Here is a 26,132-nt window from a genome sequence, read left to right on the forward strand (position 1 = left end):
CCACTGGCTGCAAGAGGGGAAGAGAGAGAGAAAGGGGAGAAGGAGACGGGGAGAAAGAGATGGTTGCTTCTCATATGTTCCCTGACTGGGGATTGAATCTGGGATGTCTGCATGCCGCCTGCATGCCAGGCCAACACTCTATCCACTGAGCTACCTGCCAGAGCCTATTTTTTTTATTTTTAGAGAGAGAGGAAGAGAGAGAGAGAGAGAGACAGAGAGAAACATCAATCTGTTCCTATATGTGCTCTGACCAGGGATCAAACCGGCAACCTCTGCACACTGAGACAGTGCTCTAACCAACCAAGCTATTTAGCCAGGGCTAATCTTATACACTTTGATACACAAGGGATATATATATATTTTTTGTATTTTTTTTTTCTGAAGCTGGAAACAGGGAGAAACAGCCAGACAGACTCCCGCATGCGCCCGACCGGGATCCACCCGGCACGCCCACCAGGGGCGACGCTCTGCCCACCAGGGGGCGATGCTCTGCCCCTCTGGGGCGTCGCTCTGCCGTGACCAGAGCCACTCTAGCGCCTGGGGCAGAGGCCAAGGAGCCATCCCCAGCGCCCGGGCCATCTTTGCTCCAATGGAGCCTTGGCTGCGGGAGGGGAAGAGAGAGACAGAGAGGAAGGGGGGGGGGTGGAGAAGCAAATGGGCGCTTCTCCTATGTGCCCTGGCCAGGAATCGAACCCGGGTCCCCCACTCGCCAGGCCGACACTCTACCACTGAGCCAACCGGCCAGGGCCACACAAGGGATATTTTTTATGTAGTTGAATTTATAAATGTTTTATATAAAGGAAGTTCTTCTCTATTCAGAGGTCTGAATTGTAGATTTAGTATTAAAAATTTAACTCTAACCCTGGCCAGCTAGCTCCGTTGGTTAAGCATTGTCCTGAAACACCAAGGTTGTGGGTTCAATATGCAGGCAGGGCACATACAGGAAGCCAATGAATATAACAAAGAAGTGGAACAACAGATGAATATTTCTCTCTTCTCTTTCTTCCTCTTTCTGCCTGTCTATAATCAATCAATAAAAAAAAACATAACTCTTCATAGTATAGTGTGAATTGGGCCATGACTATTTTCCCAGAGTCTCTCTGGTGGTCAGTGGTGGTCTTTGGGTGACTGGTGAGTGGGGGTGAGATTGGAATTTTCCCAGGCTTCGAGCCCTTCAGTGATGCTCTTCCCACGGGCCATGCCAAACACTCCCAATCCATGGGGTACATGGTTCATGCCATACAAATAGCCTTTTCCCCTAAATTTTCTAATTACAAATCACAAAACTCATTAAAGCTGAAGGCCTTGGAGTGCTGCTGTCCAAAGTGGGTTCCAGCCATGTTGCCTCCTCCTAGGAGCAGAGGAGGGGTGTGCGGGTAATGTGAGGCAGCCTCCCGCAGCAGTGGCCAGGGAGAGACGGAAGGGCCCAGAGCTGGAGACAAGGAGCAGTGAGCCTTTTTATTGTGGATTAATTCACTTTGTATTGACAATTCCACACAATATTAAAACACTGCAAGAAAGTAGGTGTGGCACACCTGGAAATTTTTTAAAAATCAGAAATAAAAACCACCAGACATCCAAAGGCAGATGGGGTAGAACCTGTGAGAACCACAGATCGCTTCTGAAAACCAGGACCAAGTTGTTACATTTGGCAATGGGTTCTGTGGACAGAGGGAAAGGATGGAGCATTTGACACATGGCTTGTTTTCAGGGGACCCCGTGGCAGGCTGCCTTTTTATAAGTGCTCTTAAAGGATGAGCAACTCTTGGTGACCTCACTTCAGCCAGAAATTGTCCCTGGTCACTTATGCTTAGGGTGGGAATCTGAGGAACCTTTCCTGCTGGCCTAGAGCTTGGGCAGGCCTAGGGCTCTTCACCAGATAGATGCTGCCTAGAGGCCCAGAGCTGTCCTGGACCAGTGTGGCAGGGACATCAAAGCTGGAAAGATAGCACCTTCCACCCAGCCCAGTGGATTTACGACCCCTCAGGCTGGAAGTTACAACTGAGTCACTTCATTCTTGGCCTGGGAGTCACCTTTTGGAGGATGGGGCAGGGATGCATGGTCTAGCTCTTTCCTGGAGTGAGGGTCACCAGATCAAGGGCTCGGTCAAGCCGCACAGGCCAGGCCACTAGAAACACTGAACCAGACTGCAGGAGACAGGAAGACTTCGCACTTCCACTCCTGCCTTCTGTGTATGTGTTTTTAACACCCCCCCTCTTCTCATGACATGATCAGAGAAGCTAGTTTCCCCAAGGCCTGTGCTGCTACCACCACCAGCTCCTTAATGCATGGGGCACGTCCAATCTCCAAACGCCTTGAAACTGTCTTCATGGCAGATGCTTGTACCAGTAACGCACAAGCAGCATTTGTTGCTGTAAGTGCACTAATGCTTAGTTCTACACTATGGACAGTGCAATTTACTCTAAATGGAAAAAAAAAAAGCCACAGCAGTACTTCTACTGATCACTACCCTCCTGGGGTCTGAGGCTGTGGGCACGGGGGAAGGCAGCTGAGCAGGTACAGCAATAGGGCGGGAAACCGACTGTCCTAACCCTTGCTGGGCTTCTGTCTACCCAGACCACTCAGTCCCTGGGTTTTCTGACTCAGGAGTCTCTCCAGGCCCAGGCTGGAGTTTGTTCAGGGCTGGGGGTGGGGTGGGGTGGGGAACACACTGGCAGGCTGAGCCCATAGCTGGCCAGGGAGCTGATGAACTCGGATTCAAGGCCACCTCCCTCAGCCGGGGGACTCAGCTTTGCTTCTCTCTGGTTTCTCCAGTCACTCAGGTAGGGGACACATGGCAGGGCTGGGCTTGGAATGGCTGGCAGGGCTAGGGGCGGAGGGAGGGGAGGTCTGGGCCCCTGGGGGGGCTCCTGATGCTGAGATCAGGACCTCCCATCTTCTTTGAGGCCTGGCGGCAGACAGTGGGGGGCACAGGAAGAAGGAGGGTGTGCAAGGGTCTTATGCAGGCTCAGGGATTAAGGCTTCTCTCACAGAGCAAGGGGGGCACTAGTCACCAGGTGGCTGGTGGGAGGGGCGGCAGATGTGGTCTCTACAAGCTTGACTCTGCCACCACTCCCTGCCCTCCTGGGTTAATTCCCACCAACTCTAGGACAGGGTTTTGTTCCATCCTGTTGGGGACAGTGATTGGCACAGGCTCCTTGTCCATGAAAGGTGGCTGCAGCATGGGTGCCTCCATGGCTTTCCCTGACCAACTACAGGTCTGGGGGTTCCGGGCTTCCCAAAGCCCCTTGGTGCTCCCAGACCGGCTGGAGAGAGCAGGGTGCCGGGGAGAAAGACAGCCTGCCAGCCTGAACCCTGTGGGAGCTGGATGGGGGGGGGGCATGCACTGGAGCCTTCTTGGCTCTGGCAAGGTCTGAGCCTCGGCCCTGGCTATGAGGTGAGGGCCTGGGCCTGGCAGCTGTCCAGGACCCTACTGGCGTGGGCCTCAGACTCTGACGTCCATTGGGGCCACAGGGCAGAGCTGGGCTTGTTTCTTCCCACAGTTTGCCTCCAACCCCATTACAGAGTAGGGCGGACCCCCTGAGTTTAGGGCTATATGGGGTCCTGGCAGCCATAGGTGGCACTGGCAGGGGAACGGGGGCTATATTTAGCCCCATCCTCTTGCTCTTTTAACTGTCTTAACGGAAGAAAAAGTAATTTCAAATAAGGTCCCCTGCCCCAACCCCCGACTCCATGACATATCAAATTTCCAAGGCTGTTGGGAAGAGTGATGAATTGTATTCATATGCCTCTCACTTCCTCCAGCCTGAGTTCTAGGTCTAAAGGGTGTGAAAGTGAACAGAGAGCCTCTGAGGCCTCAACTACTTCCAGACCACTGAACACCTTCCACATCAGGCGTCAGGTGGCCCTGTGCACCAGGCTGCAGCTGCCTGAAAAATGGCCATGGTGATAAATGAAAGTGGAGAAAACCCAAAACAAAAAATCCCGAAGAGCCACATATGATTTCAGCTTCTAACTGCCACATTGATATCAGGTGCTTAAAACAAAATAAAACCCAGCTGGCCACTCGAGGGACAAGGGCAAGTTGCTGAAAATCCATTTCTGTGACGGGTGGCATCCCCAGGGAAGGGAGAGGTCAAATACCATACAGCAGGTGACACTTGGCGACACAGGGTGCATTTCCCAGGCAAAGCCCCCCTCCTGTCCCCTGAAATTCACTTGTGCATTATTACATAGTACAGCTTGACCACACGTACAGCCATCAAAATCTGCTTTTAGTAGTATAGAATAATCAGTTTTTAAATGAAAAGATTTTTCCTGAAAAGTTCATTATGTTCTCCACCTCCAAATTTTACTCTGCTTAAAAAGAAAAAAGCACTATAGCATGTCTTTTTACAAATGGCCAACTGCATGAGAATGGCCAGTTGGCCAGGTTACCCAGGTCACCCGGGGTCAGTGGTCAGTGCCCCTTCCCTTCCCTTCCCTTTCCCAACCAGCTCGGCTTTGGACCACAGCTCAAATGGCAAGTGAGAGTTTTAAAAAATGGTGACCGCATCATTTGGACATCTCAGTTCTTCCTAATCGGAAGTGGTTGTGCGGCCAGCATCCATGTTTCGGCCAGGCCCTGAGGACTACGCTGTTCAGTCTGAAAACCCATCGTTTCCCAGTGGGTACATTTTACTCCATCTGGGCAGTAGCAACGTTTTCCATTTCTTTTGGCGTTAAAAGTTTCAGGGACCTAAAATGCTTTGCTTCAACTATGTACTGAATGATGCCCTGACAGAGAGAGTGGAAGGACAAGAAGAAGGAGGGGAGTGAAGAGGGGGAGAGAGGAAGAGAGAGAGAGAGAGAGAGAGAGAGAGAGAGAGAGAGAGAGAGAACACAAAGAGAAAACCAAGCTATAGAATGACACAAGGCTTCTTGTCCTTGAAGGGGTTCTCAGAGGCGGGGACTCCGACCAGCAGGGGGTCGTTCCTGGCGTGCTGCTCACAGTAACTCATGAGCTCCGATGAGGCTTTAGAGACCTGGACATGGGTACAAGGATGAGAGAGAAAAGGTAAGAGGCTGGTACATGTGTGTTCACAGCAGCATAAGCACAACGGCCACAGGGTGGACACAGCTCAAATGTCCATCAGCTAATGATGGATAAACACAATGAGGTCTAGCCACACACTAAAATACTCCTCAGCCAGGAAAAGGAGTGCAGCACTGACACTCGCTATGGCAGGAATGGACCCTGAACACATGATGCAGGGAGCGAAGCAGGACACAAAAGGCCTCATAGCGAATGATTCCATTTATGTGAAATGTACACAACAGGCACATCCACAGAAATGGAGAGTGGATTGTGGGTGCCAGGGGCTGGCGAGGGGGGTGTGGAGTAACTACTGATGGGGATGAGGTTTCTCTTTGTGGTGATAAAATGATTTGGAATTGGATAGAGATGATGATGGCACAACACGGAACATACTAAATATCACCAATGATGATAAATTTTATGCTATGTGTATTTTACCATTATTATTATTTTTTAATTAAAAAAGGACTGAGCTGTTGGCCTGTGGTGGTGCAGTGAATAGAGCGTTGACCTAGGATGCTGAGGCGGCCGGTTTGAAACCCTGGCCTTGCCTGGTCAAGGCACATAAGGGAGTTGATGCTTCCTGCTCCTCCTCTGTTCTCTCTTTCTCTCTCTCCTAACCCCCTTTGTAAAATGAATAAATAAAAATTAAATTAAATTAAAAGAATAAAGAAGGATTGAGCCTCCTTCAGCAAGAGTTGCCCGGATTTTGAACAGAAAGGTCAGAACGAGATGCAGCCTCTTTTCGGGTCAGCCTGACTCCATCCCGACTAAGAAAGGACTGAACAGGAAGACCACCGCCTGGACATTGGCACAATTGAGGGGCACAAGACAAGCCCGTCTGCACTTCCTTTCTGTGCAGTCTGAACCTCCGGCGGGGGCACTGACCCTTAGGACTACCTGCATTAGAGTCCAAAGAGAGGAAGGAGGAGAAGGGAGGGTCCCCGGGAAAGCCGACATGGTGAAAACATGGCATTTAGCATCTGGGGAGCTGAGGGTCATTACAAAAGGTGCCCCCCTTGGCCACATTCCCTGTTGCTCCTGGTCATGCACTGGGGGTACTGCTGGGGCTGTCCCACTCTGTTGACCCCAGCAGGGCTGGGGGGCGGGGTTGCAGGTATCCTCAGCCAGGGCCAACAGGACATATCCTTGGGCCCCTGGATCCCGTCCCAGGGCAGGAACTCTGTCCACAGAGCTCGCTTTCTTAGCTCCCTGCTTTCTCAGGGGCTGCTGTGCAAGATGAGGCGTAGGGGGAGAGACCATGCCCTGAAAAGCCTCTGAATGCCAAGGACATCGCCACCCTGTCCTGTGTTGGGGGATGCGCCTGTCCTCAGACAGCGACAATTGTCAGTTGTGAGCGTGCCAGCCACTTGCAGGATGGCCGCCTTTGATGAGCAGATGGAGTTTGGTTTCTAGAGTCCTATTTGGAAAATACCCCTCCCAGACGACAAAAATAGTCACCGGGCCCTAAAATAGCTGATGCTGTGGCTCCAGCTTGTGCCTCCCCCTCCGCTTATCCCCGGCGTTAACAGGAAAGCTCTGCCCACAGTGCCAGGGCCACCATGCCACCACACGTCTAGGCCGTGGGGCACCTCTCAACTGCCAGGCCATGGCCAGGTTGGCCTTTCGGGCAGGCTGATGCTCTGTGGTTCTGGTTGCCGTTTTGGGGGGACACAAAACCTCAAGCGGGACTAGAGGGAGAGTGGGTCACGTCCTGACTCTCCGTCTCCCGACTTTCAAAGGGGCAGCCGGGGGCTGCGCCTGAACATCAAACGGGTGGGATGAATCACTGCCCCGCCAGGGCTGGGAGCTGGCACCGCTCACAAAGGAAAACCACTTCAACCGGGCCCTTCTTTTCTTCAGCCTGAAGGAATGCTTTGAATGTGCAGAGTTCTGGAACATTCAGCCACCTCCTGGGAGGCACTCCCCTCTCCTGCAGAAGCCCCCCACCCCACCCCAACAGCCTGGTGGAGGCCCAGGCGCCCACCATTTCCCACTCATCTGCGGCCTGGCTGTCAGGTGTGAGTCCGTCTGTGCCTGGCCCACCATCCCTTCCGAATGAATTCCCATGACCAGCAGCAACTGGGGAATGACAGGTGCTGGGGAAAGCGAGTCTGAACAGAACATGGGCTAATAGCTGATTTTAGTGTTTCTGCTTTGCTAGGTCACGACACCCAGATATTTCATCTAACACTGCTCTAGATGTCTCTATGAGATACTTTTTAGATAATATTAACATTTAAATCAGTCAACTTTGAATAGGCAGATTAGTCTCTATTATGTGGGTAGACTGCATCTCATCAGTTGAAAGCCTTAAGAGAAAAGATTAAGGTCCCCACAGAGAGGATTCTGCCTCCAGATGGCCTTGAGATTTGAGCTCCAACACTGACTCCTCCCTGGGTCTTCAGCTTGCCGGCCTGCCCTGCAGACTTCAGACTTGCCAGCCCCCATGATGGCATGAACCAACTCCTTAAAATACATATCTAGATAGGCAGACAGATAAGATAGAGAGACAGATAGATACAGATATATAGACATGTACACACATCCTGTTGGTTCTGTTTTTGTGCAGAACCCTGACTAACCCAGCAGCTAGCTGGAGCAGGGACAATCTAGAAGTATATAGCACTGGGCCTTCTGGATGGAGACTCCCTGGTCCTCACTGGGCTGTCTGCAAGCTAGGGCCTGGGGCAGGAAAACAGCCCTTTGGTGGGACTTCATTGTCCTTTGCAAAGTGGACACGGGTTTGGTGAGAAGGTGCCTTTGAAAAGTGTCAGGCATCCTTCTTGTTTAAGCATCTGTGACTAGCCCATTAGCCCACTGGTCCATATTCTTGGAAAGGAGAAAACATGTGTGCCTTGGATGGTGTCCTGATGTCCCTTTATGTACTTAAAATTCATCTACATAAATACAGCGTGTCTATGGACACTCTGGAGTATTACTCAGCTATGAAAAAAGTGCAGCACTGACTCTCGCTACAACATAGATGGACCCTGAGAACACGGTGCTCATGGAGAAGCCCGACACAAAGGCTAGAGTATGATTCCATTTATGCGAAATGGCAAGAATAGGCAGGTACACAGACAGAGGAAATGGTTGTTAGAGGCCGGGGAGGGAGTCAGATAAGTGACTGTTAACGGGGACAAGGTTTATTTTTCGGGTGATGGAACATTCTGAAACTAGACAGAGGAGATGGTTGCACAACATGGTGAATGCACTCAATGCTACTGAATTGTGCACTTCAAAATAAATAGTTAGGCCCTGGCTGGTTGGCTCAGTGGTAGAGCGCTGGCCAGGCATGTGGATGTCCTGGGTTCAATTCCCAGTCAGGGCACACAGGAGAAACAACCATCTGCTTCTCCACACCACCTTCTTTCTCTCTCTCTCTCTTCACCTCCAGCAGCCATGGCTCGATTGGGTCAAGAGCATAGGCCCCAGACAAGATAACCTGGACATGTTTTCTTTGAATATATGTATCCTGATTTATTGATGTCACCCCATTAAAATTAATAAAAAATAAATAAAAAAAAAGAAGAGCATAGGCCCCAGGCACTGAGGACAGCTCGATGGAGCCTCAGCCTCAGGCACAAAAAATAGCTTGGTTGTGAGCAATAGCCCCAGATGGGCAGAGCATTGGCCCCAGATGTGGGTTGCCGGGTGAATTCTAGTCAGGGTGCATGCGGGAGTCTGTCCCTATAGCTTCTCCTCTCACTTTGAAAAGTATAAATAAATAAATAAATAAATAAATAAATAAATAAATGGTTAATTTGATGTTATGCAAATTATTTTTAAAAAATCTGTCTATAGAACTGAGTGCAACGACACTATTTTGCTTTGCATGTTTCTGGTCTCTGATGGGTTAAGTGTATGTGAACAGAAACTACTTATCCATTTTCTTTTTTTAACATATGAAGCAAACATGCTTATTTTATTTTTATTATTATTATTGTTTTTTAGAAAGGAGAGAGAGAGAGAGAGAGAGAGAGAGAGAGAGAAGGGGGGAGGAGCAGGAAGCATCAACTCCCATATGTGCCTTGACCAGGCAAGCCCAGGGTTTTGAACCGGCAATCTCAGCGTTTCCAGGTTGATGCTTTATCCACTATGCCACCACAGGTCAGGCCAAACATGCTTATTTTAAAAAATTCACACAAGGCAGAGGTGAAGAAAGCAGGTGGGGAGAAGGCTGTCTTGACCCTTTCCAGGACCAGGTCTCTAACTCCTTCCTATCTGCATCTGTTGTAAGGGAGGGGACAGAAGAGAGAAAGTGCCTGCCTCAGCTAGTCCTTTGGCAGGGCCTGACGTGGCCTTCACTGGGGCTTCCAGGTAAGGATCCCAGGGGCTGGGTGCCACGTCAGTGTTTATAAATCACTTTGGCACGCAAGATTATCACAACCCATGAAGTAGCTTTACGTCAGCTATGTCTTTCTGTTGAGGAAACTGAGGCTTAGAGAGGTTAAGTGAATGGCCTGAGGATGCACAATGAGAGGCCCAGCTGCAGTGCCAGCTCATCCTCCTGCCCAGCAAGCCGCTGTGGCCACGGGTCTTCCCCTTCCCCCCTGCCACCCATGGGTCTCCCCGTTCCCCTCGCGGGTCTCTCCCTTCTCTGCTCCCCGTGGGTCTCTCCCCTTTTCTGCTGCCCTGCTCACCTTGATACGCTGGATCCCAGCTTCGATGCGGAGCTGCTCCACCAGTTTCCGGGCCTGGGCGATGTTGTTAGTGGCTGACATTGTCTGCCATCAGCTCTGGGCCCTGTTGTCCAGAGAGCTGTGGGGAAACAGACAACATGAGCTGCCCCAGGACCTCATGCAGCCCAGAACAGAGAGGCAGAACACTGCCCCTTCTGGGAGCCTTCTGGCCACCCACCCCACCACCTTGCAGCCCTGCTCTTGGGGTTGGCCATGTTCTGTGTCCTCAGGTTAGAGGTTGAAGGCACAGCTGAACCCCTTTCTCCAGTTTCCTCCTGTGGCCAGTTGTTGGTTGTGATGATCAAGGGTCCCCAGGAGAGTTCATGAAACCATAACGTTGGCTCCTGGTTGGCTCTGGATGAGGGGCTTGGCAGGGAAAAAGCACCAGTTTTCACTGACCCTTGCTCCTGCCCCAGGGCCTCTGTAAGTGGGGCTGGGTCACTCTCTGGGGGCACTGAGCAGCATCCCTGGTCCAACCTTCCCAATGCCAGGAGCTCACCCAGTTATGATGACTGCATTTGTCATCAGACATGGCTTAGTCTCCGCTGAGGGGCAGATCATCCCTCTTTGAGAATCCCTGACTCTGTCTGAGGCAGATCCCATGTGGGTACCACACTGTGGATCTTGGGTCTACCACCCCCTTTCTGGAGAGCCAGGGCTATTCCTTCCTTCAGTCACTTATTTGTTCAGCAAACTCTCACAGAAAATGTCTTGCCATATACCAGGCATAACGCTGAGCATCGAGCTAATGACAGTCATGTGTACGTGGGTACCCGGTTCAGACTTTCGTCCTTCTCCTGGCCCACCCCACACCTGAGCTTCCACACCTGGCTGCCCAGGGCAGGGCAAGAGCAAAAAGTGCTGGCTCTTTTCTGCTCTGGAGAGGCTTTGGGGTGGGTGGGTGGGACTGTCATAGGGGAGTTGATTTATGTCAGAAATTCTGGAATGGTGGTTGCCAGAGACTGAGGGAGCCTGCTTAGTCCTTCGGGTTTCCAGAGTTTTCCAATGTGCTGGGAATCACGTTCCTCTATTAGTGTCCTTGGCTGGCCATGGCTGGGTGGCTTGAAACAACAGACACCTATTCTCTCATATCTAGAGCCTGAAATCTGAGATCAGGGTAATGCAGGCACATGCTTCCTCTGAGGGCTTCAGGGAAGGGTCCTTCCTGCCTTTCCCAGGGCCTGGCGGTGGCCATCCTGGGTGTTCCTTGGCTTGTGGCTGCATCACCCCAATCTCTGTCTCTGTTGTCACATGGCCGATGTGTGTCTATATTTTCATTTTCTTCTAAGGACACTAGTCATTGGATTCAGTGTTTTTTTTTCGTTACAGAGACAGAGAGAGTCAGAAAGAGGGACAGATAGGGACAGACAGACAGGAAGGGAGAGAGATGAGAAACATCAGTTTTTCATTGCGGCACCTTAGTTATTCATTGATTGATTTTTTCATATGTGCCTTGACTGGGGGCTACAGCAGACCGAGTAACCCCTTGTTCAAGTGACCTTGGGCTCAAGCTGGTGACCTCGGGGTCTCAAACCTGGATCTCCACGTCCCAGTCCAACACTCTATCCACTGTGCCACCACCCGGTCAGGCTGGGTTCAATGTTATGTCATCTTAACTAATTACAACTGCAATGGCTTTACTTCCAGATAAGGTCCCATTCTGAGGTTCCAAATAAACACAGATGTTGGGGGACCCAATAGTTTCCCCACATGTGGATGGTGTACTTGGAGCAACCCATTGCATGTGGGTGGATGATTCCAGATACTCCTCCCCCTGCCAGGAGATCTTCAACTAATTCAGATCCAGGATGAGAGATCTCATGCTGGTTTTTATTTATTTTTTATTGATTTCAGAGAGAGAAGAGAGAAAAAGACTGGGGGAAGAAGCGGGAAGCATCAAGTTATAGTTGCTTTTTGGATGTGCTCTGACCGGACAAGCCCGGGGTTTTGAACCGGCGACCTCAGCATTCCAGGTCGACACTTTATCTACTGCACCTCCACAGGTCAGGCTCATGCTGCTTTTTTTCTGCACCAAAGCTCACCTGTAAACCTGTCTCCCCAGAACCCTTAGGATTCAGGTGTCATGTGTCACATTTCAGCACCCCCCTCCATCTGCTTCCTTACCAAAAAGAATACTCACCTTTAGCCTGACCTGTGGTGGTGCAGTGGATAAAGCATCGACCCGGAACCCTGAGGTCACTGGTTTGAAACCCTGGGCTTGCCTGGTCAAGGCACATATGGGAGTTGATGCTTCCTGCCCCTTCTCCCTTCTCTCTCTCTCTCTCTCTCTCTCTCTAAAAATAAAAAAAGAATACTCACCTTTATTATGCCAGCAGTTCTTGCTTTGTTCTTACTTGCAATTATTTGTTTTGTTTTGTTTTTTGAAAGGGCAGGGAGAGAGAGAAGCATCAACTTGTTGTACCATTTTAGTTGCGCCACTGATTGCTTCTCATGTGTGCCCTGACTGGCACTTAAGAGTGGTGGTGCTCTATTCACTGCACTACCGGCCAGGGCTGAGATGGGTTTTATGTTATTCCGGAGTAATTTATTAAAATTTTTTTTATTAATTTTAGAGACAGAGAGAAAGCAAAGAAGAGAGAAACACTGATTTGTTGTTCTACCCATCTATGCACCCACCGGTTGACTCTTGTATGTGCCCTGACCTGGGATCAAACCCACAACTTTGGCATATTGGGACAATGCTCTAACTAACTGAGTTACTTGGCCATGGCTTTATTTATTTTAAATTAAATTTTAAAATTTGAGATGCCTGTCAATTCATGTGTAGTTGTAGGAAGCGATAGAGACCCAGAGCCCTTTACCCAGTTTCCCCCATGGGCAAAACTGTAGTGAGACCATAACCAGAAGGTGGCACTGATGGAGGAAGGACACTGGACATTTCCACACCCAGTGTCCCTCCTATGGCCCTTAAATGGCCACACCCAGATCTCGCAACCCACCTCCGTCCCTGGCGACCACTGATAGGTTTTCCTTCTCCACATGTCCAGCATTTGGAGAATGTTATATAAATGCAAGCACACAGTATGTAGCTTTTCCCCACTTGGCATCATTATCTGGGGCTCCATCTGGGTTGCTGCCTATATCAGTAGGTCATTCCTTTCATGGCTGTGTTGTGCTCCATGACAGGGATGTGCACAGGTTAACCATTCACCTGTGGAAGGAATCTGGGCTGACTCCACATTTTGGGCATTATGAATAAAGCTACAATCAACATTCGTGAGAACATGAAGTCTTTTGTTTTATTTTTATTTTTTACAGAGACAGAGAGTCAGAGAGAGGGATAGATAGGGACAGACAGACAGGAACGAAGAGAGATGAGAAGCATCAATCATCAGTTTTTCAGTGTGACACCTTAGTTGTTCATTGATTGCTTTCTCATATGTGCCTTGACTACGGGCCTTCAGTAGACTGAGTAACCCCTCGCTCAAACCAGCGACCTTGGGTCCAAGCTGGTGAGCTTTGCTCAAACCAGATGAGCCCATGCTCAAGCTGGCGACCTCAGGGCCTTGAACCTGGGTCCTCCGCATCCAAGTCCGATGCTCTATTCACTGCGCCACTGCCTGGTCAGGAAGTAGCACTACGTTTCTGTCGCCATATAATGTATCACTGTCTGCTTGGTAGTCAGTAAGGCCAGATGGCTACAGAAAATTAAAGGCGGATTTTCAAAAAAATTTCTTAATTGGCAATCCAAAGGAATGGACTATTAATAAACATGCCTTAGGTGGAGCTCTTGGGAAATAAGTGAAAAAAGCCGATCCCTGAGATAAAATACTGTCCAGTGCCATTTATGGGCTATTTTTTTTTTTTTTACAGGGACAGAGAGAGAGTCAGAGAGAGGGATAGACAGGGACAGACAGGAACAGAGAGAGATGAGAAGCATCAATCATCAGTTTTTCACTGCAACACTTTTAGGCAGGGGTCCCCAAACTTTTTACACAGGGGCCAGTTCACCGTCCCTCAGACCGTTGGAGGGTCGGACTATAAAAAAACTATGAACAAATTCCTAAGCACACTGCACATATCTTATTTTAAAGTAAAAAAACAAAACAGGAACAAATACAATATTTAAAATAAAGAACAGGTAAATTTAAATCAACAAACTGACCAGTATTTCAATGGGAACTATGGGCCTGCTTTTGGCTAATGAGATGGTCAGTGTCTGGTTCCATATTTGTCAATGCTAGCCGTAACAAGTGATATGACACGCTTACGGAGCCCTGACGCGTGCGTCCCGCATCGCTGCGCTTTGTGGCGCCACCACATACAGCACACAGGATGCATCCTGTGCTCTCACTGACCACCAATGAAAGAGGTGCCCCTTCCGGAAGTGCGGCGGGGGCCGGATAAATGGCCTCAGGGGGCCGCATGTGGCCCGTGGGCCATAGTTTGGGGACCCCTGCTTTTAGGTGTTCATTGATTGCTTTTTCATATGTGCCTTGATCACGGGCCTTCAGCAGACTGAGTAACCAACCCCTTGCTCGAGCCAGCGTCCTTGGGTCCAAGCTGGCGAGCTTTTTTTTTTTTTTTGCTCAAGCCAGATGAGCTCACGCCCAAACTAGCAACCTTGGGGCTTGAACCTGGGTCCTCCGCATCCCAGTCTGATGCTCTATCCATTGCGCCACCACCTGGTCAGGCTATGGGCTATTTTTGAGGTGACAAGATTGTGAGGATGAAGAATGACGGGTGGTTGCCAGGGGCTGGGTTGGGGTGGGGGGGCCTGGGAGAAAAGGGTGACATAAAGGTCCCTGTGGTTCTCGAAATGTGGCCCATTTTGACTGGTGGTGGATCCATGAGCCTGCTCAGGTGATAAACTTGCATGGAACTTATCATAATATACACACACAAAAAACCCTGTAGAAAGCTGAATACGGTCAGTGGGCTATGTCAATGCCAACATCATGGCTTGATATTGACCAGGGATTTGGACAAAATATTACTACTGGCTGGGGTTGGTAGGGGAAGGCAGAAAAGGTATAAATGGTGATAGGAGACATGACTTGGAGTGGTGAGCACACAGTACAATACACAGCTGATGTGCTATAGAATTGTACATCTAAAATCTATGTAATTTTATTCACCAATCTAACCTGAATAAATTCAATAAAAAATTACTGCTGAGGAAAACCGAGGGAATGATACAAGAACTTTCTCTCTGATTTGTTACAATGGCATGTGAATCTACAGTGATCTCCACTCAAGTTTCAATTAAAAAAATAAAAAGAAATCCTTCCACAGGGCCTGCTCCCTGAGTCGGGCAGACATCCAGCCCCTTTTGGGTCAGAAGAGGCCCATGTGTGTCTGCCTGGGACACACAGAGCCCATGTGTGGGCTTCCAGAGCTCTGATTCAGCAGATAGCTTCAAAGCAGCCACAAAACATCCAACTCAGGGAAAACCGCCCTGGTTCAGCTCAAAAATACCTAAATTACTCAGCGCTAAATATAGATGTGTACAGAGAACAAACGGGGTGGCCCCAGGAGTGTTTACTTTGGAAGGCAAGGAGTCCTGTTCAGCGTCCAGTGTGTCCAGCAGGCCCCCAGGCCCCACCGCCACCTCGTGCAGCCACCCCAGCTGTGGTCTCCCTCCTGAACACTGAGGCCAAAGCGGTGCTGGCTTTCTATGCCAGGCATGCAGCCCCAGAAACCAGTTAGAGAGGTGCATGCGTGAGTGGGTGAGTATATATGTATTCCTGGGTATGCGTGTGTATACATGTATATGTGTGAGTTATGTGTGTCCACGTAAGTGTGCATGCATGTTTGTGCTTGTGCCTGAGTGTCTATGTTTGTGTGTCCTGTGTGTGTCTGTGTATGAGAGCATGCATGCTTGTATATATTTGTATGTATGTATGTATGTCAGCATGTACATGTGTGCACACAACTGTGTGTATGCATGTATACATGTGTGTGAACGTGCGTGTGTCTATGTATATATACGTGTGCATGTGAGAGTGCCAACATGCCAAGATTCAGACACTGGTTTCATCACCAAGCCCATGTAGCAGACTCCAGTCCTTGTCCTGGCTGGTGTCACAGCCAGTCACTGACTCATGCACCAGCCATGCCCTCTGGGATGACACCAAGGCCAGCAGAATAGGCAGCATGCTGAGTCAGCTTGGGGAACACTCCTCACCAGCTGCCTCTCCATGGGAGGCACGTGACATAGTGGGCACCTGACCTGGCAGGGCCTGCCCAGGCCCAGCAGAGCCTCCAAAGGCCCCAGAAACTGGCAAGGCTTTGGGAAGCTGGGGGTGGGGGTGGAGCAGGCTGCTCCAGGAGGGAGGGGCGTGGTGGTCAGGGCTGCTGGCGGCCTTCAGGTTCTCAGTTTGGGTTCAGCTTCTGCGGGGAGGCTAGTTCAGGACTGGTGAGCCTCAGGATAAGATGTGGGGTGAGGCTAGCCTAAAAATAGAACCTTGACAGATGCCACTAGGCCCTGGGCTGGCCTCCCAGTGAAGGGGAATTCACACCAGGTTGTACCTGGCTCTGCTCCTGCAGAAGAATTGAGCATGCTCGTGTCTCAAAGGCAAGGACGATGAAGCCCCCCCTCCCTGTAAGCATTGGGAAGCTGTGTTAAAAGGGAGGCTAGTCACCCCAAAATATAGATCTGAGCTGAGACACAAGGCTCCAAAGCACAGAAAGATTAAACAAAACCATGGGGCAAGTCGGTCTTTCTTTAGTGGGGGCTGCGGGGATGGCAAAATGGGGAAACACCTACTTTAGAACAGTATCTCCCTCAGGCACTGCTAACTTTGTGGTCCGGTTGGTCGCTCTATGTGGGGACCATCCTGGGCACCTTGGGACATTCAGCAGCACCTCTGGCCCCACCCCCTCAATGCCAGGAGCTCTCTCAGTTGTGACAAATACAGACATCACCAGACACCCCAGTGTCCCCTGGGGGCAGAATTTAAGGCCTTTATGAAACTCCCGTATCAGAAGAAAACCTGCAGCTAAATGAGGTACATTTAGGCAAACTGTAAACAGTTTATTGGAATTGAAATGGTTCAGTGTGAATTGAAATAGTCTTGAATGAAAAAACAGAAATTTGTTTTTTATTTTTTTACAGGAATAGAGAGAGAGTCAGAGAGAGGGATAGATAGGGACAGACAGACAGGAACTGAGAGAGAGATGAGAAGCATCAATCATCAGTTTTTCGTTGTGACACTTTAGTTGTTCATTGATTGCTTTCTCATATGTGCCTTGACTGCAGGCCTTCAGCAGACCGAGTAACCCCTTGCTGGAGCCAGCGACCTTGGGTCCAAGCTGGTGAGCTTTTTGCTCAAACCAGATGAGCCTGAGCTCAAGCTGGCAACCTCGGGGTCTCGAATCTGGTCCTCCGCATCCCAGTCCAACACTCTATCTACTGCGCCACCGCCTGGTCAGGCTGTTTTTTTATTTTTATTTGTTGATTTTAGAGAGAGAAGGAGAGAGACAAGAACGGCGATCTGTTGTGTGTGTGTCCTGACAAGGGATCGAACTCGTAACCTCTGCACTTTGTTTTATTTTTATTTTATTTTATTGTTTTACAGGGACAGAAAAAGTCAGAGAGAGGGATAGACAGGGACAGACAGGAACAGAGAGATGAGAAGAATCAATCATCAGTTTTTCGTTGCGAGACCTTAGTTGTTCACTGATTGCTTTCTCATACGTGCCTTGACCGTGGGCCTTCAGCAGACTGAGTAACCCCTTGCTTGAGCCAGTGACCTTGGGTCCAAGCTGGTGAGTTTTTTTTTTTTTTTTTTTCCATTTTTCCGAAGCTGGAAACGGGGAGGCAGTCAGACAGACTCCTGCATGCGCCCGACCGGGATCCACCCGGCATGCCCACCAGGGGGCGATGCTTTGCCCCTCTGGAGTGTCGCTCTGTTGCATCCAGAGCCATTCTAGCGCCTGAGGCAGAGGCCACAGAGCTATCCCCAGCGCCCGGGCCATCTTTGCTCCAATGGAGCCTCGCTGCGGGAGGAGAAGAGAGAGACAGAGAGGAAAGAGAGGGGGAGGGGTGGAGAAGCAAATGGGCGCCTCTCCTGTGTGCCCTGGCCGGGAATTGAACCCTGGACTCCTTCACGCCAGGCCAACGCTCTACCGCTGAGCCAACCGGCCAGGGCCAAGCTGGTGAGCTTTTGCTCAAACCAGATGAGCCCGCGCTCAAGCTGGTGACCTTGGGGTCTCGAACCTGGGTTATCTGCATCCCAGTCCAACGCTCTATCCATTGTGCCACTGCCTGGTCAGGCAACTCGGCACTTTGGATGATGCTCTAACCAACCTAAACATCTGGCAGTGCAAAAAGTTGTTTTAAAAGGGGGTTTAGCCCTGGCCAGATAGCTCAGTTGGTTAGAGCACCATCCCAATACATAAAGATTGTGAATTCAATGCCTCGTCAGAGCACGTACAACAGATTGATGTTTCTCTCTCTCAAATCAATAAATACGTTTAAAAAAATAAAAGGGGGTTTAATTTTTTTATATTTTTCTGAAGTTGGAAACTGGGAGGCAGTCAGACAGACTCCCGCATGCGCCCGACCAGGATCCACCCGGCACGCCCACCAGGGGGAGATGCTTTGCCCATCTGGGGCGTTGCTCTGTTGCAACCAGAGCCATTCTAGCGCCTGAGGCAGAGGCCACAGAGCCATCCTCAGCGCCCCGGCCAACTTTGCTCCAATGGAAGCTCGGCTGCGGGAGGGGAAGAGAGAGACAGAGAGGAAGGAGAGGGGGAGGGGTGGAGAAGCAGATGGGCGCTTCTCCTGTGTGCCCTGGCTGGGAATCAAACCCAGGACAGAGGGTTTAATTTTTTTAGCATCCAAACCCTCTTTTTTTTTTTTTTTTTTTTTGTAGTTTTCTGAAGCTGGAAATGGGGAGAGACAGTCAGACAGACTCCCGCATGCGCCCAACCGGGATCCACCCGGCACGCCCACCAGGGGGCGACGCTCTGCCCACCAGGGGGCGATGCTCTGCCCCTCTGGGGCATCGCTCTGCCGCGACCAGAGCCACTCTAGCGCCTGTGGCAGAGGCCAAGGAGCCATCCCCAGCGCCCGGGCCATCTTTGCTCCAATGGAGCCTCGGCTGCAGGAGGGGAAGAGAGAGACAGAGAGGAAGGAGAGGGGGAGGGGTAGAGAAGCAGATGGGCGCTTCTCCTGTGTGCCCTGGCCGGGAATCGAACCCGGGACTTCCGCACGCCAGGCTGACGCTCTACCACTGAGCCAACCGGCCAGGGCGCATCCAAACCCTCTTGACTAGAAGTCAGTCACACAGGGTCAGAGCTACCCCTCAACTCAGCAAACAATAGATTCAAAGGGGGCAAGAGCAGCGAAGTGGAAGGTGCAGCTACCATGGAAAGCAGCAGACTTGAACTCTGCCCCAATCCCAAAGCTGTGTGGCTTTGGGAAAGTTACCTCCACTTTCTGAACTCTGCTGGAATGTTCAGTGCGACATTCCCTCCCTGCTGGCAAACCAGGTCCTACCAGCAGCCATGGAGAGGGATCTCTTTCAGGGACCTGTGGCAACTGTCAAATAGAAACACAACTGTTGGAGGGATGAATGAAAGACAAGGTGATATGGACACTGTGCCCAGCGGGTGGGTGGGCTAGGGAGTCATGAAGTCCATCTGGCTCAGGGGAGACCTGAGCACAGTTTGAAGTTGATCATATTTAAAATAAGAGTGGATCAAGTTAGTGGGAGAGCCAGAAATTCAGTCCATTTTCCTGTTGTGTGACTTAAAGCATGTAAATCCTTTCCCTTTCAGAGCCATAAAGTGAGACTAGATTCTTGTATGCTCTGAGTTCCCAGTATCCATGATGACAGTCATACCTAAGTCACTTACATGTCATTTTGGGAAACACTTCAGGGTGTTTTAGCCTCTGGTGACCCTGAGTTGCAAAACTCTTGGAAGTATCAGGAAGAAGTAGGGCAATTTCCAGGGACCTCATTCCACAGGACAAAGGCAGACCTAGTTCCTGAAGATACAACATACAGGACATGTCTGGACGTGGGAACCTGACCTGGGTCTTAGCTTCTTTACATAATGGGTTGTTATAAAAGCTGAGAGCGGGTCCCAGTTTGTCATTCTGTGGCTCTGAGATCAGGACAATCTACATTCATAGCTTCCTCCTAAGTCACCTGGACTTTAGGTAAAAATCCGTATAGATTTTGGCTTGCACAACAGTGGGCTGGCTAACATGCAGAGGCTCTTTCTGAGGGCAACCAGATAAGCAGGACAGAACAGAGAAACATCTGCTTAGAGCAGGGGTCTCAAACTCGTGGCCCGCGCCCGCCAAACAATTTTGTGCGGCCCGCAGACTAATCCACAAGTTCAAAATATTTTGGATAAAATTAAGTAAGCCTAGGGGCCTACTTGTATTTTTCATTTCTCTAGCATCCTAGCTAGATATTAGCTTAGTTAACAGCAGTTGTGATGTGAACTACAGTTTCTGGTCGTTTTGTGACACTGAGTAAACTGCATGTACGATTGTGCTTGTTGTACTGATTTTTTTTTTTGTTTTCAACTGCAGTGAGAAAAGTGTTGCGTAACAGTTGCCTTTTGTAGACCTAGTGCAGCCCGCCGAACGGCTGTGATCTTGCTCTGTGGCCCACATGCTGAGTTGAGTTTGAGACCCCTGGCTTAGAGGCACTGGAGAGCTATTAAAATGGAGAAGAATTTCCACTCAGGGTCTGGGGGATGATAGATGTCCAGGAGCCTAGCTTTTGAGGCTACTTTTTCATGAGTGGAGGATTTGCTGAGAGGTTGAGGGATACCTCTATTAGCCTCACAAGGCTAGGGGAATGCAGGCTGCCTACACATGCTGCTTTAAAAGTGCTGATAACTTTTGAAGGGGAAAGAGAAGAAAAACAAATCCCTGAAATTCCAACCAAAGTATGTTGTGTTTGTACCTTTTGGTCTATTTTTATATTTTTCATAATGTTTGCTTTTGTCCAGAATATATAGATAGTATAGTATATACAGTGTTCCTCCCCCAAATCTGTCAATCCTTGAATATAGTCCCACAGACTACTTATCTTTAAAAGCTTACTATATGGGAAGTACTCTTTTTGTGTTTGACAGAGACAGAGAGAGACAGAGACAGATAGAGACAGGAAGGGAAAAAGATGAGAAGCATCAATTCTTCATTGTGGCACCTTAGTTGTTCATTGATTGCTTTCTCATATGTGCCTTGACTGGGGGGCTACAGAAGAGCAAGTGACCCCTTGTTCAAGCCAGTGACCTTGGGCTTCAAGCCAGCGACCTTTGGGCTTCAAGCCAGCGACCTTTGGGCTCAAGCCAGTGACCTTGGGGTCATGTCTATGATTCCATGCTCAAGCCAGCAACCCCTCGCTCCATCCAGCTGATGAGCCTGTGCTCAAGCTGGATGAGCCACGCTCAAGCTGGCGACCTCTGGGTTTCGAACCTGGGTCCTCTGTATTGCAGTCTGACACTCTATCTACTGTGCCATCACCTGGTCAAGCTGAGAAATCTCTTTGGAAATATGTTATGTGCACACTTGTAAAGAAAAAAACACAATGGAAGAAATAGTGTCATTAAAGACAACTAAAGAGAAAATTAGTGAACTGGAAAATAGTTCAGGGGAAGTATCCAGAATGAAGCATGGAGTCACAAAGGGAAAGAAAACACAGCAGAGAAAGTAGATGTAGAGATGCAATGAGTTCTGATACATGGGTAACTGGAAGTCTGGAAGGGGGAGAGAAAGGGACAGAAGTGATCTTTGAATAGATAATGATGGATAATTACCCAAAACTGATTAAAAAAAAATAAAGAACTTAAGCCATAGATTCCACAAGACCTAGAACCTCAGGCAGGATAAATATCTTAAGAACCAACAGAGAAATGACCATTAAGCCCATGAAAAGGTGCTCAGTGACTAAGTCATCAGGGAAATAGAAATGAAAACTACAATGAGAGGCTGCTTCATAACTACCAGAATAGCAAAAATTAAAAAGGCCAACAATACTAGGTATTGGGGCAGGATGTAGAAATGCTGAGAGTTTCACACATTACTGATGGGAAACAGTTTAGCCATTTCTTATAAGGCTATATACATATACTTAACCTATGACCCAGCAATTCCACTCCTAGAGAATTACCTAAGATAATTAAAATGTGTTTCCACACAAGGATTTGTACAAGATGTTTGTACATTTTTATATTTATAATAGCAAAAATTGGAAAGAACCCAAATGCCTGTCAACAAGAGAACAAATAAACAACTGTGGTCATTCATACCATTAGATATGACTCCACAATGAGAAAGAACAATGTCCTGATAGATAAAGCCACACGTGTGAATCTCAAAAGTATTTTGCAAGCAAAAGATGATAGTTATTAGAAATGTTCTCTGTGTATATATATATTTAATTCCCCATTGAGTTGAGAGAGTGTAAAGGAAGAAAGAGAAAGAGAAAGGGAGGGAAAGGAAGATGCTTCTTTCTATAGAGAAGCATCAACTTGTTCTTCCACTTAGTTGTGTACTCATTGATTGCTTCTCACCTTGACCAGGGATTAAACCTGAGACCTTGGCATGTGGGGAAGACACTCCTATCCACTGGACCACCTCGCTAGGGCAGAAATGTTCTATATCTTGATTGAGGTGTTGGTGTACACAGGTGTATATATTGTCAAAATTGATTAAACTGTATAGTTAAGACCTATTCATTTTACTAAATATGAATTCTACCTTAATACAATCATTTAATTACAAAATAAACAAACAAATAAATAAATAAACAGGCTGCCAGAGGAAAGGGGGCCAAAAATTAAGTGGAAAATTTTAAACCTGCTAAAAATAAACTTTAAGAATCAATGGAGGAGCCTGACCAGGCGGTGGCGCAGTGGATAGGGCGTCGGACTGGGACGCAGAAGACCCAGGTTCGAGACCCTGAGGTCGCCGGCTTGAGCGTGGGCTCATCTGGTTTGAGCAAGGCTCACCAGCTTGGACCCAAGGTTGCTGGCTCAAGCAACGGATTACTCAGTCTGCTGTAGCCCCACAGTCAAGGCACATATGAGAAAGCAATCAATGAACAACTAAGGTGTCACAGTGAAAAACTAATGATTGATGCTTCTCATCTCTCTCCGTTCCCATCTGTCTGTCCCTAACTATCCCTCTGACTCTCTGTCTCTGTAAAAAAAAAAAAAAAAAAAAAAAAGAATCAGTGGAGGAAGTGGATAAAGTGTTGACCTGGAATGCTGAGGTCACCGGTTCGAAACCCTGCACTTGTCTGATCAAGACACATATCGGAGCTAATGCTTCCTGCTCCTCCCCCCTTTCTCTCTCTCTCTCATTCTCTAAAATGAATAAAATAAATTTATAAATAAAAGAATCAGTGGAGGGGTACTGGCCAGTTGGCTCAGTAGATATAGTATCAGCTTGGAGTATGGACGTCCCAGGTTTGATTCTTGGTCAGGGAACACAGGAGAAACAACCATCCGCTTCTCTCCCCTTCCCTCTCTCCCTTCTCTCCTTCTTCCCCTCCCACATCTGATGGCTCGATTGGTTTAAGCGTTGGCCCTGGGCACTGAGGATAGCTTGTTGGAGCATTGGCCTCAGGCACTAAAAGTAGCCTGGCTGATTTGAGCATTGGCCCAAGATGGGGGTTGCCAGTCAGGGTGCATGTGGGAGTCTGTCTTGCTATCTCCCTTCCTCTCACTTAAAAAAAAATTTTTGAAAAAAAGAAATCAGTGGAGGCCCTGGTTAGCTCAGTTGGTTAGAGCATTGTCCCGAAACACCAAGGCTGTGGGTTTGATCCCCAGTCAGGGCACATACAGAAACTGACCAATGAGTGCACAAATAAGTAGAACAAATGAATGTCTCTTCTCTCTCTGCCCTTTTCCTCTCTCTGTCTCTCTGAAGTCAATCAATAAAACAATTATAATTAGGGGAAAAGATAAAGACATTTTCAGACAAACAAAAACAGACTTTCTTATCAGTGACCTGCCTTATTAAAGGTAAAATGAAAGGATATTAGAGAAAAATGATCCCAGATGAAAAGTAGGACATTTGAGACAGACTGAAAACAAACAAAAGTTGAGGAAGGAAAGGAACTTGATGAAATAATGAGAAAGTTCCTGTGGAAAAGAAACCGGAAGCAAAAAGCCTTTAGAACACACATGAATCATGCGTCGTAAACTCCTGCCAATTCGTCACATACTCAGCCCTAACCAGCTTATCCACAGATGACATTCTATGTGGCTGCCTTAAAAATTTTATAGTACTACTTTTTATTACACTATTCCGGTGATTCGAGTCCAGTGATTGTAGTCCTCAATATTACTTGAAGAGCTTGCTAGTAACATCTTATTTGAATTGAGTGAGTTTACTCACAGGAAAGGATGAAGTCAGCATCTGAAAAAAATAACTATTCATTTTCATGTGCCACGACTGGTCCAGGGCAAGCATGACAGCACTCAAGTTCAGTTGTCCCCATTTCTCCTTAGGCCAGCTGGCCCCTCCCTGCACTGCCACAGCAGTGACCCTTAGTTTCTATAAAATTTGGTGTTCCATCTCCATTGTTTTGTGTACACACACACAATTTAAAAATTCTTTCAACAGCTTCAACCAATATGCAAGAAACTGAGCATCTGGAAGACTCTACTTGAGGACCATGGACATGTGCACACACCTGTGAAACCAACACCACAATCAAGGGCCACATCCATCATCCCCAAAAGCTCAGAGGACTGCCGCTCAGAAGCCAAGACGTTTTGTTCTGTCGTAACTTCATTTTGCAACCTTGGAAACAGGTTCGGAGATAGGCAGTGATATGTTCCAAGTCACCCAGCTATCAAGTTGCAGAAATGGAATTAGAAATAGTACGAATATGGGGGTGCTGGGTCTGGGGCAATACTGTGGCCACCAGGGCCAGAGAAAAACGTGAGTGACATTTAATTTAAAAAAGCCTTAGATTCATGCCTCCTGTCTAGTGGTTTGTAAGCCACACCAGGCTGAGTCCTGGACACTTTTCCCCAAGGACAGGAGCAGATTTTCCTGCCAGCTTCGGACAGGGCCGCTTGAGTGCGCTTGAGAAACCTGTGCATTCCTTGAAAGGCATTGTCACTTCTGCACAATGTGGAAGACCCCTGGGAGACTTCTCAAGATCGTATTTCTGTCCCCTCTCCAGGGTTTTGTGGCGGTTGAGTCCTGTTTCCATCTTGGCAAGTCAAAGTAACGGGCACACCCTAAGGCTGTGTGGCTAGGTGAAGTTGGCTCTCAGACAGTGTTTTTCAGCCAGTGGTCTGCCAGAAATTTCCTGATAGTCCACCAAAGAGTTAATCACCCTGATGTTGTATGAAGATTATAGACCCAATGATCTTAGTTGAATTTGCTTACACGCAGGGTGACTGCCACTAATCAGCTTGTACCATTGATGAAAATACTATTGAGGTGGTCTTAGATATCTTTGGAACTTGTTGGCTTGTTAAAACAACCTTTTGCACCGTGCAGAGCATTTAAGAATCATGTGCAATAGACAAAAAGCATTCACACAAACTTTTTTTTTACAGAGACAGAGAGAGTCAGAGAGAGTGATAGATAGGGACAGAGAGACAGGAACAGAGAGAGATGGGAAGCATCAATCATCAGTTTTTCATTGTAACACCTTAGTTGTTCATTGATTGCTTTCTCACATGTGCCTTGACCGTGGGCCTTCAGCAGACCGAGAAACCTCTTGCTCGAGCCAGTGACCTTGGGTCCAAGTTGGTGAGCTTTTGCTCAAACCAGGTGAGCCCACGCTCAAGCTGGCGACACTGGGGTCTTGAACCTGGGTCCTCCGCATCCCAGTCCAGTGCTCTATCCACTGCGCCACCGCCTGGTCAGGCTCAGACAAACTTTTGTAGACAAATTTATGCAGTATTCAATGTATCGTGCATGTGGAGTTTGGAAATCAAGCACCAGCTTGTACCATGTTGCACTGTTATGTGCAGTAAGATAAAACTTTATTCATTGTATGTTTCCATTTCTGGCTGACTAGGTCACTGGTCCCCAGCTGTAAAGAGGTTGAAAACCACTGCTCTAAAACGTCATTTAACTCTAGGTCTTGCCAAGACACTGAACTGTGTGTACCGACTGCTCACAGGAGGATGCATGGCAAACAGGTACCCAACACCCCCCTGGGAGCAGGCAGTCTGAACCTCTATGTCCTGAGTACAAAGCCAAGATGTAGACAACAGTCTCTGCAGGGACCGGAGAGTTCCAGGGCTGCCAGGAAAGTAGATCTGCTTCCTGGTTCCCTGGCACACACCCGGGGCATCCAGAGCAGCTCAAACCTGCCAGGAATGCCTCAGCTGTGGAGACAGAAGCCCGCGCTGACACCGGGCTGGGGCTGGAGTTCCCTGGAGAACCAAGAGAGCTGACGCAGCTCCTCTGTGGGCCTGTGATGCCATCTCTACCCTCAGAGGTG

At 48.7% G+C, this 26,132-nt stretch overlaps 1 protein-coding gene across 2 annotated transcripts in view; it reads right to left on the reverse strand.

Annotated features, from left to right (window-relative positions):
- Positions 1–1,433: 1,433 nt before the first annotated feature.
- The window catches only part of GNG7 (G protein subunit gamma 7), a 150,995-nt gene continuing 126,296 nt past the window's right edge, over positions 1,434–26,132 (reverse strand). For both annotated transcript variants that reach the window (XM_066343228.1, XM_066343218.1), the window contains 2 exons: positions 9,685–9,802; positions 1,434–4,985 (listed from right to left, as the gene is read on the reverse strand). In XM_066343228.1, the coding sequence (XP_066199325.1) occupies positions 4,860–4,985; positions 9,685–9,765 (207 nt within the window). In that variant the 5' untranslated portion in view covers positions 9,766–9,802 and the 3' untranslated portion in view covers positions 1,434–4,859. The remainder of the gene's footprint in view (positions 4,986–9,684; positions 9,803–26,132) is intronic.

The sequence above is a fragment of the Saccopteryx leptura genome, chromosome 1 (assembly GCF_036850995.1).
Source record: "Saccopteryx leptura isolate mSacLep1 chromosome 1, mSacLep1_pri_phased_curated, whole genome shotgun sequence".
NCBI classification, from domain to species: Eukaryota; Metazoa; Chordata; class Mammalia; order Chiroptera; family Emballonuridae; genus Saccopteryx; species Saccopteryx leptura.